The sequence below is a fragment of the Loxodonta africana genome, chromosome 7 (genome assembly GCF_030014295.1).
Source record: "Loxodonta africana isolate mLoxAfr1 chromosome 7, mLoxAfr1.hap2, whole genome shotgun sequence".
Lineage (NCBI taxonomy): Eukaryota > Metazoa > Chordata > Mammalia > Proboscidea > Elephantidae > Loxodonta > Loxodonta africana.
In genome coordinates, this window is record NC_087348.1 from 20847946 (window position 1) to 20863183 (window position 15238).

Sequence of the window (15238 nt, forward strand, 5' to 3'; positions counted from 1 at the left end):
AACTGAGTAAATTAATAATTTATTATTCTATGCTTTACTAAATATAACAAGAGTGAAATGATTTTTTTTTTCAAGAAAATGATATATATTATCAGTAACATTGTGTAGCAGGTATGAGAAAACTGCCCCCCCAATAAAAGAAATTTAAAAGAATTGCATTGCTTTAAAAGATCACAAGAAAATAACTTTTTAGCTTTTATACTTTTATTTTGTAGATTTTAAAATAAAATATATTATGTTAACAAGTATTTCCAAAAAGGCTACTCCATTTTCTAAGACAAAATCAAAGAAATCATTAATGCAATCATAATGTTAATAATTAAATGTAATAGCCAAAATTTATGAATAATTTTTTATGTGCTTGGAAATGCTCAATGTTCTTCACATTTATAACCTGATCTAATTCTCACATTCAGAGCCTTGGTGGTGCAGTGGTTAAGAGCTTGGCTGCTAACCAAAAGGTCCACAGTTCAAATCTACCCAGCTGCTTCTTGGAAACTCTGTGGTACAGTGCTACTCAGAGTCAGTCTAAAAAGGAGCTCTTATCACTTATTGCACATGAGGCAGTTGAGATACAGAAATGTTCTCTATCGCATTAATTGAAAAGCTAAAATTGTTAGTCAAACTATTTGAATGAAGAGTCCAAGTTCTAACCACACACTTATATAGAATAGGCCTGACCACATATTCATATATAACAGGCAGTGAATTATAGTAGTGTAAACTGGCTCAGCAATCTAAACTGATATAGAATCAGTATACCACTAAATGTTTGGTGCCATGGAACCTCTACTAGCACTGTTCTTCCCAGCTGGATGCAGAGAAAGTGGACTATTAGGAAAATTATCCAGAGTGTTCCAACCCAAAAATCCTGCTATTAAACTTTGGCTGGTTTTCCAGATTATCTACGCAAAAAGGTTTGAAATATAAGATACCAGATGTTGATCTCAATATTACGTGGATTTCATATAAAATAAGTATTTCCCAACACTCTATTGAGGAAGGGTATCATGGCCAAAAAGGATTTCTCTTTCTTTCTCTAACTCTCTCCCTTCTTCTCTGTGTCTTTCTCCTTCCCTCTCTCTCTCCTCTTTCAACAACCAAGTAAAATTTACAAAATATATTTCCTGGGGAAAATACTGGGAATAAACAGTGGATGAGACTCACCTTGAGTCTACAGAACTATACCTCAGAAAAGTGAACATGAACACTTGAAGTAATATATTTGGCTTTGTCATTTCTCAACACTGTGACACTAGACAAGACATAACTTTAAGTTTCATGATCCCTGCCCTGTGGTTCTTCATTTATCTGACAGCCAAACACAACTTTTCCGTAATTCCCTTCAGTGCATTTTTTACCTCCTGGTTTCTCAAGCTATAGATCAGTGGGTTTAGCATGGGAATCACCACTACATAAAACACTGAAGCAAATTTATCTCTGATCAGGGAGTGGGTAGACTTGGGCTGGAGGTACATAAAAATAAGGGTCCCATAAAATATTGTGATGGAGGTCAGGTGGGACACACAGGTGGAAAAGGCTTTCTGTCTTCCTTCAACAGAGTGGATCCTAAGGATGGCTAAGACAATGAAGCCATAGGAAATTAACACAATCAGTAGAGAGAAAAGTGTATTGAACCCAGCAATAATTAACAACATCAGCTCTTTGACTTGAGTGTCAGAGCAGGCCAAAGCAACCAAAGGGACATCGTCACAGTAGAAGTGGTTGACCATATTGGAGTCACAAAAAGACAAACGGAATGTCATCACTGTCTGTACAAGACCCACAGTAAAAGCATACACATATGTGCTAGCAACCAGTTGAATACAGAGTTTCCTAGGCACGAGAACGACATAGAGTAAAGGGTTGCAGATGGCAACATACCGATCATATGCCATGATGGAAAGCAAGTAGAGTTCACAAACTACAAATGTGATAAAACAACATACCTGTGTGGCACATCCATAAAAAGTTATACTTTTAACTTCATACAAAAAGTTCACTAAGGTGTTTGGTGTGACAGATGAAGTAAAAGAAAAATCAACAAAAGCCAGATGGTTGAGAAAAAAATACATGGGTGTGTGAAGCTGAGGACTGATTTGGATTAGCACAATCAAACCAAGATTACCCAGGACGCTAATTAAGTAGATCACTAGGAAGACACTAAAGAGAATGGCTTGAAGGTCTGGGTTATCTGTGAGTCCCAAGAGGATGAACTCAGTCACAGCCGAATGGTTGCCTTTGGCCATGAAAAGATTACAATAAACCCCTCTAAATCACAGTTCCAAGCAATCTTGAGTCTGTTGGTAAAGATCAAGCGGATGTTAGAAGATGATTCTGACCCCCCAGGAGAATCTTCAGGCTAGTTCTGCATTCGGAATGAAGGCATCTGATCTAGGCAGAAATTCCAAAACTTGAAATTATTTTAAATTGTATAAGTAGAAAGGTAGTGTTTTATTTAAAATTTTAAATGTAAATTATAATATAATAATATAATTGAACCATTTTTTAATCTATTTTTAATAGGAAGAAAGAGTTTTTTTGAACATGATGTCAGAATATTTTTTTTAAGTTATTGAAATATCTTTAATAAAAGTGTAATAAATGAAAATAAATTTTAGTTAAAAGGAAATTAATTCAAAAATTCATTCCAAAATGGTTAATATTTTATTTTTTTTTAAGATTTAAATTTTTTTTTTAAAGATTTAAAATTTTGACTGCTGTTGATCTCTGGACCATAAATTCATGATAATTTCTTTTTTTCTCTTACCTGTAATTCTTCGTTTTTTTATTCAATTATTGTGCAGTATTTTTGAATTAAAGGAGAAAAATGGCATAGAAATATGAATAGCCTCTTCCTACTTGAAAATTGTATAACAAAGTTAAACATGCATTAAATAATTCAGAAAGCTCATTTATGGTGTATGATGCAGTGTCCAAATGCAAAACAGGAAATGAAAAACATCCTAAGCTGAGTCTGTAGAAATGCAAGTTGGCTTCTAGATAATTAAAATGTGGTCAATTTTAATGAACTTTACCTGAGCACAGTGATTTGCCTTTCTAACTCTTTTGTCTCAGATTATATTTATATGAAGGTTATAGGTTGATAATATAGCTTTCTTCCTTATTTTGAAGATATATGAACTCAGGCAGATAATTTAGTTTTTATTTGTGGTCTTTGATCAGAATGAGATGAAAAAGAATAACTCACTAACTAGTCCCAGCCTTGAATCCCTAACCTTAACTCACAGTTTATTCAAATGGTTAATTTTCAGAGCGGAAAGAATTGCCCCATTGACTAGAAACAAAGCAGCTTTGGAAAGGCGTCCCATGTCCATGTCAAATGCTTAGAATAGTGCCTATCTCATACTATATGCTAATTAAAATTTATCTCTTAGTAGTATTAATATTGTTTATGTTGAGCCTTACTCTGCAGAAACGTGTGTAATTCCATCATAGTAATGGATGTATGAGTTTGTTTTGCAATGTTTTGAAAAATGTTCTCCTGTTGTCTCACTAAGTTCTGATCTTGAATCCCTGTCCCACATGGATCTTATTCTCTCTAGTACTAACATCTCTGTGATATTTTAGATCTTGCTTTGATATGACCAAACTCTCTAACATCTTCAAACATTTTATCCTCCCTTGCTTAAACTAAAACTTGGTTTCCCCTTGAACACCTACATCTCTCCAGGCCACCTCTCTGCAGGCTGCTTAATGCGTAACTCTCCACATATTTCTAATTTGGGAGGTAAGGTAAGGCATGATTTATGCTCAGAGCTTTGTTTTTTATTTATTATTACACCTCTCATTTGAGTAAACACTCCTGATGCTTTGAAGCTAATACGCATCATCATTGTTGTCACTTATATATGCCTAGGCCACTCCTTCGTATGTGTTGAAGATTTTAACACCAGGATCGTTCTGTCCCTTTTCCATAAAGTTGGCATCAGTGCCCACACAGACTACACCTTTAGTGCATTGCTTCTTGAATTCTTGAAATCTTGAGATCAAAACAGTGACCCCAAAACCAATACCCTTGAACTTCCCACTCTCATGGCTCCATCTTGGATCTTGTTTTATCTGGAAATTGGTTAAATGCTAAGTTTCCAAAATTAAAACATTATCTTAAGATCACAACCATTTGCCCTTCCTTATAACATCTCAGTTATGACAATACAACTTTTCATACTAAGGCTTCACTCATATCACTATTTCCCATTGATTATTTCTCTTTTATTTTGCCACCTCCTTTAATTCTTCCCCTACATAGCTTAGATTCCATGTTTTATTACTACAATTATTCTTGTCAACATCCTAAACATCCTTGTCTTATTTTTCTCCAGATACATCAAAATCTGAGCATTTCAAAATGTTCTGCTCTTCACAATTGTACCTGAACTACCAAGAAATCAACCAGGTAAAACTGAACAATTACAAGGTTATCGTACTCAAAAGTAGCCACTTACTTGTGTCCAGAACGTTGGCTTTTTCTTGAATCAACCATCTCTTAGTGTGTATGTAGCTATTATTTCAGACTCTGAATTTCTTCATACATTTCTATACCACCCACCTTACTCCCAGTAAAAAAAAAAAAATAGATACCAAAATTCCAACATAAGAGAGAAATTTAAAGTAACAATGACAACAAAATATTTCAACTTCATTTGAAAATTTCCACAAACCTACCTGCTTCCACATTTATCCCTTCCATTTTTTTTTTTTTTTTTGTGGTGGGTGGATGTTCTATTTCTAATGCTGTGAAGTGTCATGAAGTCAGTTCTGACTCATAGCGACCCTGTTTACAACACGACGAAACACTGCCTGGCTCTGCACCATCCTCACCATCATTACTATGTTTGAACCCATCGTTACAACTGCTGTGTCATTTCTTCTCCACTATAATTCAAATGAAACAATTCTTCTTTAGTATTCTTTATTTACGGTCCTACTTTCTCATACATAGGAGGCAATTGAAAATACCACGGCTTGGGGTCAGGCCCAACTTTATATCTACTACCTAAACTTATATCTTGATCACATACTCTTTTGCATTCGATGTCTTCTCCCTATTCTAATTTAATCAACCTTTCACAATAATCTATAAGCAAAGTATATGGTCAAACCTCACCAGTGTTCTTTCATTTCTATTCCTCTCCCTTTACTTAAGCTATTCCTCCCCCTCTCCTCTTCTCTTCATCCCTTTATTACCAAACATTCTAGAAAAGTCACTAATACCCTCTTTCACATTCACATGTTGACCTATTATATTACTGTCATGTGTTTTCTTAGCATTGCATTGAAATTGCTTTCATCAAGTACACCAACACTCTCCTTATTCCCAAATCCAATGAAAGCTTCATATTTGACTTCTCTGTTGCACTGGACACAGCAGACATTTCCTTTTATGCTGAAAACCATTCTTTTTTGGCTTCCAAGTCACCAGAATATCTGGATCTTTCCATTTTTTTTGTCCACTTTTACTCTTGCTTGATAGGTATGCTTTCTTTATCCATACTTTAAATGACCTTTTTGCTTTAGAATTCTACCCTAAGCCAACTCATTTCCTTTTTGAGCATTCTTGTTGAGAGCTCTCATTTAACAATAGGAAAACAATTGTCATTTATATAACAATGATGCACTAATCTAAATATTTAGGCCAGATTTTCCTCTAAGCTCCAGGTACATACATCCAACAGCTTTCCAGGTAACATTAGTTAGATATTTCAGAGATACCTAAATCTAACATATTCAAAAGAAAAATCAGACATTCAAAACCACCCCACAGCACTCATATGCCTTAGAGCACATGTTTTCTCAGTGAATGCTCTATCTCCCAGCTATCACCCAGGTGAGAAACCAAGAAAACATTTCATATACCTTCTTTCCCCCTCTAACAAATAATTCATTATTGAAAACTTCTAAGTGTTTAATCCATTTTTCTCAAATGCATCCTCTTCTAATGTCCTCTACATTACATATTTTTTTTTTTTTTAGGCTTCTATCACACCTTTCCTGGAGGAAAAGCCTAAATACTACTCTCTAAATTTTATCCTGGTCTCTAGTTTTTTTTTTTTTAGTTTTAGAAACTTCTCTGTGCTTATGGCAGCCTGAGAGTTCTTCCTAACTTGCAAGTCTTAGCTTGTTCTCCAGCTGACCTTAGGATAAAGTTCAAAGTCCTTGAGATGGCTAAATCAACCCTTGATAAACAAACCGTTGCTTTGCAGACTAGTCTTATTTCTTGTGGCATCCCTCATGTAATCTCCATGCCTCAGACATGTGGCTTCAGTTTCTCAGATGTGACCACACATTTTGTACATAGTTTTGTCAGAATACTCCTTTCTTTACCTTCACCACTCTGGTTGGCTACTTTCTTTCAGCTTTTCCTTCCAATCCCAGGGGAAATTTCACTTCCTTCTGTAGGCCTTTCAATATCAAGTGTTACTCTGAACTATTCATCCACCTGGTATTTGTCTACAACCTACTCTAAATTTCAAATTCTTGGTAAGCCAAGATGCTTCTGTGTTTTCCCTAGTTTTATCTCCAATACATAGTATGACTCAGCAATTAATAGACACTCCACATGTTCTTGTGGAATAATTGAACAAACAAATTCAAATTTTGTGTTACTCTAAACCCTTTTTTACTATCTTAATTACCTTTAATATTTTTTTCCTACTCTTTAGCTGTCTTTGAGTAATCTACAACAAATCCAAAAATAATTCAATCAACCTTGAAGCCAATTCTGGGAATGCCAACAATACTTACCATTACTTAAATACTATTAGTACATTTTGTATGGTTTGTTAGTCCCTCTAGAGCCTTTCCTTGTATTACATCATTCTTTAAAATTTATGAAAAACTGTGTAATGATGTCTCAGAAGCATAACAAGTTATGTTATGATTGATCTTTTGGGATGCAATTTGCCTCACAAGCAAGGAACAATCGCTTGAAATGGCAGATCACCTTGCTGAGCCCACATCTAAAAAGGAAGAATTATTTAACAAAGATCATTCTAATGTTTTGGAAAACCACATGGAAAATCTTTAATTGTACTTGGTTTACCTTTTAAGTCTTTTTATTAGTCTTAGTAAATCTATGAATTTCAATAAGTGGTTATGTTATGTATTAGATCAAAATACATTGACCCACCACTAAGTAATGATTTGGATTGTGCCAAAGATCCAATACTAGATGAGAAACTGAATCTGTTGCAATTAAAAGTTGGCATGAATTTCTTTTCGGCCTACTGCTGTATTTAGTTGAATCTCAGAGAATCACGCTTGAAAGTTCTGGTCACAAAGGATAATAACTTAAAAAGAACTCATTTTATTTCCTGCACTGTGCTAGAAAGAATTTAAAGGTATAAAAATCAAACCCTCCGATGAACTCTGTTCATTCCTATTTCACACATAAGTGTGTATAGAGTAATAAGTAGAAAGATAAACAGATAGAAAAATCATAATCAACCCTTCTTTTTATACATACACACGCACAATCTTATTTAATATGAACATTATGTCCAAAAACATCATTCTTCTGGTTCTTAATAATACAGTTCTGAGTGGTGCAGTGGTTAAGTTTTTGGCTGCTAACCTGAAGTCCCCCGTTCAAACCCGCCAGCCACTCCATGGGAGAAAGATGTGGCAGTCCACTTCTGTAAAGATTACAGTCTTGGAAACCCTAGGGAAGAGTTCTGTTCTGTCCTATATGGGTCACTATGAGTTGGAATTGACTCAATGGCATCAGGTTTGGTTTTTCTTGTTTGGCATCATGGATTTAACAACCACAACAAAAATATCTTGAACAGAAATCTTATGCTGACTTCTATAAGAAGCCAGTATAAGAAGCCTTATAGAAGTCAGTATATCTTTTTGCATTTTTTATTTCTAATTAATCTATAATGATTATGCTAATGGTATTTTTTCCATAGAGACATGAGAGTGTTTCCAGGAAGCTTGAAAGACACTTGCCAGCATATACACAGTTTTATGGGCCTGAGAATCTGTCCACTGATCGTTTAAGGAAGGTATTTTAAACTTCTTCCCCTCTTTCAAAACCACAAATTCTATGTGCAGGATTATAGGAACACATTATATGGACAGGTAGTCCAGATGTTTATATCACCTATCTCTTAGGTGTTTGTTGCAGGAAGTTCTTTCTGTCAATCCATGCCATGGTTGCATGGGCTAGGGATTCCCTACAACCAACAGCTGGGGTTAATATTTGGGCCTAATTTACAAATGGTTGTTACATTATGTAAGGATTAGTTAGAAATAAACTGGTGTTGAGACATGAAGCCGCAAAGTTCAGCACTTCAAGGAGACAAAGGTAGCCTCAGGGCTCAGCCTTTCTAAGAGACACTTCTGATATATCCACCTACACCAAGCAGAATAGGCTGCACATTTTTCTGAAACTGTCCTTGACAAGATAGCTATAGAATGGACCAGAAATTGTCCTTGACAATATAACCACAAAGCACCCATAGTGGGTCTCAACCAGTCTTAGCAGGTTTTTTATGCCATCTCTACACTTCAAGTGACCTATTAGCTCATTAAGTATAAAATATTTACCTAAATACCCCACCAGAGAATGGAACCCTTGTCTAGAGAAAATGCATAGTCATCCAAGCCCTGAGTGTATGAGTTAGGTTCAATCCTGAATATTCATGAAGAACTTGCATTTCCTTGTCTGCTTTCTGTAAAAGTTCCCCTCCTCAAGCTTCCTGCAAGCAGTCTTGGAGGCAGCAGCCCTGATTGCTCCTTTCCTTGTGCAATGAAATAAAGGTGCCTTTCTTTTCCCACCTCAGCCTTTTGTTTACTGGCTGTAACAAGTTACACTGAGCAGAACCTGAGTTTGGTTTCCACCAGGCAGCATTTCTGGCCAGCCAGTCAGGAGTCATTGCTCGGTTCCTGAGATGGGCTGTGCCAGGGACCCCGCCTGATATCTGGCCCACCTGGAGAGTTCTCCAGGAGACCTCAAAGAAGTCCTAAGGGCCTATCTGCCTCAGACCCAATGGTGTCTACGTGAGCGACATGAAATGTGCCTACGGTTATTTGGTAAGTACCTAGGTAAAGCCTTAAAAGAGGCTGAAGAAGCAAGAATATTGACCATTGATGGCATAAAAAGCTCTAGGTATCTGAGATTATTTGGTAAGCACCCAGATAAGACCTTAGAAGAGTCCAAAGAAGAGGGAGTATTTACCATTGAGGGGGCAAAAGGCTCTAGGTTTGGTAAGTAACAGGGTAATTCCAACATAAGTTCTTACAAGAGTCCCAAGAAGCAGGAATATTGATGGTTGAGAGTGTAGAAGACTTTGGGTGCCTGTTGGTGCACTGAATTAGGTTGTGTGAAAGTATAAGTGTGTGTGAGTCTGGGAAATGAGGAACGTTCATGAGATCCTGAAATGCAGCCAAATAAGATGCATCTTTAAAAACTGGGGCTATTTCAGGTTAGACCCAATGAAAAAGAAAAAGATGATTTTCTTTTGTAATGCCACATAGCCTCAGTATGAATTGGCAGATGAGTAAAAGTAGCCAGCAAATTGGTCTCTTAACTATACTGTCCTCCATCTTGATCTTTTCTATCCTTGCAAGGGTAAATGAGATAAAAAGTATTAGGTAAAAGTTTTCATGACTCTGTACTAGAACAAAGAGTTACAGAAAAACATAAAATCTTAGTTCAGAAAGAGACTGTTAAATCACAATTGCCAGTCCTCTCTCTTGACTCCCAAGAGGATCTTACAGCTCCCACTGCTTCAGCATGCGTACCAACCGGTATAGCCCCCACTGTTAAACCCCCTCAACTTTCGTATCCACCCCTCCCTGGTCCTTCTGTCCTGCCAGTGGGCTCGCTGCCCTCACACACAGAACGGAACGACTTTGGGCACCCTCATTTGTCTGTTAGGGAAAATGAAAATACCCCGGTCGACACCAGTTCTTGAGGGAGTCATGGTATCTTAGAACCATGCTCATGAGTTCACTGCTCTGAATTGCAAAAGCCCTGAAAATACTCTCATGGTTAATATAATCTTTTAGGCAAAGTGCCCCCAATATTAAAGGAAAGCTTCAGAAAGTACAAGGAGGTATAGGGTTAAAAATCTCTCAGCTAGTGGGACTGGCCTGCCAAGTTTACTGTAACTGAGATAAGGAGCAAGCAAGAAAGTCACAATCTAAAACACCAAGCAACCTTCCTAGCTGCTGGCTTGCAGGCTGGAGGCCATCCCCTAAAGAAATAAATAAGAAGAGGGAGATGAAGGCCTCAGGAGATGAGAAGGCCCCACATTCCTTTGAAAAGAAACAGGTGCAGCTGATGTAAAGAGAAAAGACATTGAATAAGAGTGTACAAAATGCCAACCAAAGGAACTAAAAAACAGAGAGGTGACGCAGTGCCCAATCATGCCACTAGAAGATGAGTCAAACTGAGGCAAGTCCTTCACCTGATCTTCTGGTTATAATGCAGGTGGAAGAGAGAACCTGTAAAGTTTCTGGTAGATACTGGAGCAGTCCATTCACTTCTGACTCCTCTCCTCAAAAAAAATTAATGATAAAAGAAACTACCCCAATGAGACAGACGCTGTCCATTGTGGGAGTATCAAGAAAAGAACGCCCTCCCTTCCTACAACCTCTAACTTTTTCTATACAAGGAAAATCTTTAATATACTCCTTCCTTTACAAAAAACAGGTGGCAGTTACAAATGGCCCACACTATTGGGCCACCAACTAATTATAGGAAAGAAGAACATACCAAATTTAGTTGATCCAGTTATCAGAGATGCAGTAGTGTCATAGGTGTGGGCCAACAGAGTACAGGAGAGAGCAAAAATGTCCCTCCCATTGTCACTGAATTGTTACCTGGTATAGTTCTCCCAAGGCTTAACCAGTATCCCATCAGAGCTGAAGCCTGACAGGTACCGAGCAAAATCATCACCAGATACCAGAAACATGGACTGCTCAGACCATGTTCAACACCCCCCGTGCGGCCAATGAAGAAGAAAAATGGAGACTACCCATTCTTTCAGGACCTTTGAGCTGTCAACAAGGTAACTGTTATGGTCCACCCTGTAGTCCCCAAACCATATATCCTGCTGTTGACCTTATTGCCCACCTTTTCTAGGTTCACTGTTCTAAGCCTGAAAGATGCCTTCTTTTGCATCTAAATGGAGGAAAAATTCAAGAAACCTTCACCTTTGAGTGGGAGGACCCAGGAACAGGACAAACACAGAAGTTGCATTGGCTGGTAAGTCCTCCCACAGCTCTTTAAAAACAGTCACACTCTTTTTAGATCAGCTTTAGTCCGAGAATTGTGACAACTGACCCTAACCAATGGTGTCTTCCTCAATATGTGGTTGATCTACTTGTCACCAGTCGCAGACCTTGAGCTGTTCACTGATGGAAGCAGTTACATTGAACAAGGATAAAGAGAAGCTGGATATGTGGTGGTCACTTTAGAAAAGGTTCTAGAGCACCTCCCCCAGGTATCTTTGCCAGAAGTCCAAGCTCATTGCCATGTTGCAGGCCCTTAAAATCGCCAAAGGTAAGCGAACAACTATTTGTACTGATTCCAAGTACATGCCTGGGGTATTGCATGCACAGTGGCAATCTGGAAGGAAAGCCTCCTGAAAGCAGGAGGTAAGGACATTAAATATTCTCAAGAGATCTTACAGCGTTTATGAGCTGTTCTCCTACCCACCCAAGGAACAGTAGTACACTACAAAAAGCATTAGAAAGTGGACATCGTGGTGGCCAAAGGTAATTACAAAGCAGATGCGAGAGAAAATAAAGCTACGATCCAACAGAAACCTGTTGTAGTAGCCCTGCTAATTCCCCGTTTAGAGTTATTACCACCTGACCTCCCCCTGGACTGTCCCTAACAAGATAAAAACATTGCCAAGATGGGGGGGGGGAGGGCACTTTAAACAAGGATGGATGGCTGTACACTCTTCATGGGTAGATTTTCATTCCATAAAAACTCATATACTCTATTCTACAGAGAGGCCACCTATCCACCCATTATGGACAAGATGGATTATGATTGAGTTAAGAGACAATTAATTGGACCAAAGGTCCACTATTTCAGCAATGATAAAGAGCTGCCCCACCTGTGTGAAAAATAATCCAAAGAACACTGCTGAATCATCCCCAGGGGTCCAGCAAACTGAGACAATGTCTGCAGACTACTGGCAAGTGAATTTCACTGACTATCTCAAGCTCCCAGGAATTACAAATATCTGCTAGTTTTTATCGACACCTTTACTAACTGGGTTGAAGCTTTTCCTTGCAGACTACTGAGGTTGTGAAACACCTCGTAAATGAAATTATCCCTTGATTTTGGCTTCCCATCTCTATTGGCAGTGACAATGGGCCCCATTTTGTGCCTTGGTGGTGCAATCAGTGGCAACTTCCCTGGCCACTAATTGGAACTTACACACAGCCTTGAAACCACAGTCCAAGAAGACTAGAAAGACAAGGCTATCATCTAACTTAGTCAAGCCGTTGCTACAGGAGGAAATTTAAAAAACTGCTGGGTCTGTCACCCTCTCCCAATTTGGAGTTCAGAAGACCCTGACAGTTTATTACTGACCCAATTTGTCCAAAGCCTAACAGGCATTTCCCCTTGGACACCAGGAAACCCTGAGTCCATGGCCATAAAAGTATTCACCTGTCTCATGCTCCAGATATATGCTTCAATCTAACCCCCAGTAAAACTGTCCATGTCAATTACAGTTTTTACTCCCAATGCCTAATGGGAGCATCGACGGTACCCTTAAAGCCAGGACAATCAACCAGTGAAGTGTTTTCCCCATCTTGTAACCAAGTTATTTCCATTTGGAAAGAAAGTTGTGTGCTAGTAGACCATCCCGATAGACCTACCTGTGATACCAATGTTACTTTTCATCTTTTTCACTAAGCATCTGCCTTTGCCAAGAGGACCAAAACTCCCCACATTTTCTCTTTTGGTAATAGGTCTTGTCACCAGGACCCCTGATATTTAAATATCACCAGTTTCTTAAATAACACATCTCGCTTAGCAGCATGTGCCCTCCACTCAGGATATGTCTTTGTCTGGCCCAGCTGACCCCTGTACAGATGGGTTATTTGACACCTCAACGCCAAAATGACTGGGCAGTGCTCTTTGGGCTCACTATCCCATTTCAAGTGTTTAATGCAACTAACTGTTCTGTGTCCACAGCTCACCGAACTAAACGCAGCCTACAGGACATTGTCCAATGGGGGTTATTTGGAGCTAGTTTCTTTATCCCTTGTATAGACATAGCCTCCCACGAACTACTCCTCCACAAACTGTCCCACTTCTCACAAGTCATTGCCTATTCAACAACTCAAGCTATTAGGACCCAGCAAACATCCTTAGATGCTTTAGCTAGAGTGGTTTTAGATAACCATGTTGTGATGAACTTCCTCTTAGCTAATCAAGGAGGGGTCTGGGCTATAGCCAATACCTCTTGCTGCATGTGGATGAATAACTCAGGAATTGTAGAACAAATTGTCAGACGTATTTGGGAGCAAGTTATCTGGTTCCAGAGTGTTAGGGCCCACTGCCCTTCTTAGCTGGCTCACTTCCTGGTTACCCAGTACCTCCTGAATACAAGAAGTGTTCATTTTCATTTCTTTTTATCTGCTTATGCATTTCAGAAACCCTGGCGATATAGTGGTTAAGAGCTACGGCTGCGGCTGCTAAGCAAAAGGTTGGCCGTTTGAAGAATCCACCAGGCTCTCTTTGGGAACTCTCTGTCCTACAGAGTCGCCATGAGTCAAAATTGACTCAACAGAAGGGGGGTTGGTTTTTTTTTATTTATGGATTTTACTATGCTGTTGCATCCAAATTTTCCCCACATGTTTTAATACGTTCTGACCCAAAACCTCTTTCATAATGATGGCATAACAAAGAGTTAATCTTCACAAAATCCCAGAGCTTTACGCCCAGCTTGTGACCTCATCAGAGTCTTCCCACCAGGCAAAACATGCAGCTGCACAGTGGTCTAGAATGAACCCTGACCAGTATTGGTCAGAGTTCAAATAAAAAGAGAAAATGAGACAGGCAGCCTCAGAGCTCAGCACTTCAAGGAGACAAAGGTAGCCTCAGGGCTCAGCACTTCTAAGAGACACCTGCTCTGGCTTTCCTCCTACACTAAGCAGAATAGCCTGCACATTTTTCTGAAACTGTCCTTGACAAGATAGTACAAAATGGGCCAGAAATTGTCCTTGAAAAGATAACCACAGAATAGTCATGGTGGGCCTCAGTTGGTCTTAGCAGATTTTCTATGCCATGTCAACACTTCGGGTAACCTATTAGCTCATTAAGTGCAAAATACACATAAATATCCTGGCAGAGAATCAAATAATTGTTTAGAGAAAATGCATAGCCATCCCCAAGCCCTGAGCACTTGAGTGAAGGTCATTCCTGAATGCTCATGATGAATTTGCATTTCCTTGTCTGCTTTCTGTAAAAGCCCACCTCCCCAAGCTGTCTGCCAGCAGTCTTGGAGGCAGCACCCCCGATTGCTCCTTTCCTTGTACAACAAAATAGAGGCGCCTTTCTTCTGCCACCTAGGCTTCTTGTTTATTGGCTATGACAAGTCACCCTGAACAGATCCTGGGGTTTCCACCCAGCAACATTTCCTCATCCTATTTCCACTTAGATATAATAGTCCCAGCAGGTAGAACACTTAACTGTCCACTTTATCTGGTGAGCTTGTGGCCTGAGATGTGTATACACACTAACTCATAATAAACAGACCTGGACAGTTGGTTAGGGTATTTGGAGTAACAAGTCTATAAAAAATGGAATTTTAGGAAAGAGAAACGGGCACAAAACATGTTGATTTAAGTTTTTAACTACTAGTGAGTAGCTACAACAGAGTATGTTTGCAACAGCAAGGAGGATTAGAGCATCTGCCTTATAAATGGAAATCATCTTCCCTTTTCTTTCCCAGAATGCCATGTTCTGTTATTATTCCTAGTACTTTAACCAACTTTCCAGGGCTATTTACAATGGTCTGTAAGTCACTAGAAAGACACTACTGCACTGAATTAATACATATTTTGTATATGAATTTGCCTTCCCTAAGTAAAAATTAATAAAAAAAAAAAAGTGCAGTGTATGAGGGAATGAAATCTTCTAATGGCTTAAAGACTGCCACATTCATTGGTATGGTAATCGACACAACATTGCTTCAAAAAAATGTATTTTACAACAACAAAAGTTTAACATGGCTAC

The 15238-nt window shown here is 38.6% G+C and overlaps 1 protein-coding gene across 1 annotated transcript; it reads right to left on the reverse strand.

The window, feature by feature from the left end:
- Positions 1-846: 846 nt before the first annotated feature.
- Positions 847-2261, reverse strand: LOC135231810 (olfactory receptor 5AL1-like). The gene has a single exon (XM_064288997.1). It carries the CDS (start codon positions 2247-2249, stop codon positions 1308-1310), a length of 942 nt encoding a protein of 313 aa, XP_064145067.1. The 5' UTR covers positions 2250-2261; the 3' UTR covers positions 847-1307.
- Positions 2262-15238: the final 12977 nt, after the last annotated feature.

What these genes read in the sequence shown, in the direction of transcription:
- LOC135231810 (XM_064288997.1), bottom strand. Translation starts at nt 2,249, where the DNA reads ATGGCCAAAGGCAACCATTCGGCTGTGACTGAGTTCATCCTCTTGGGA.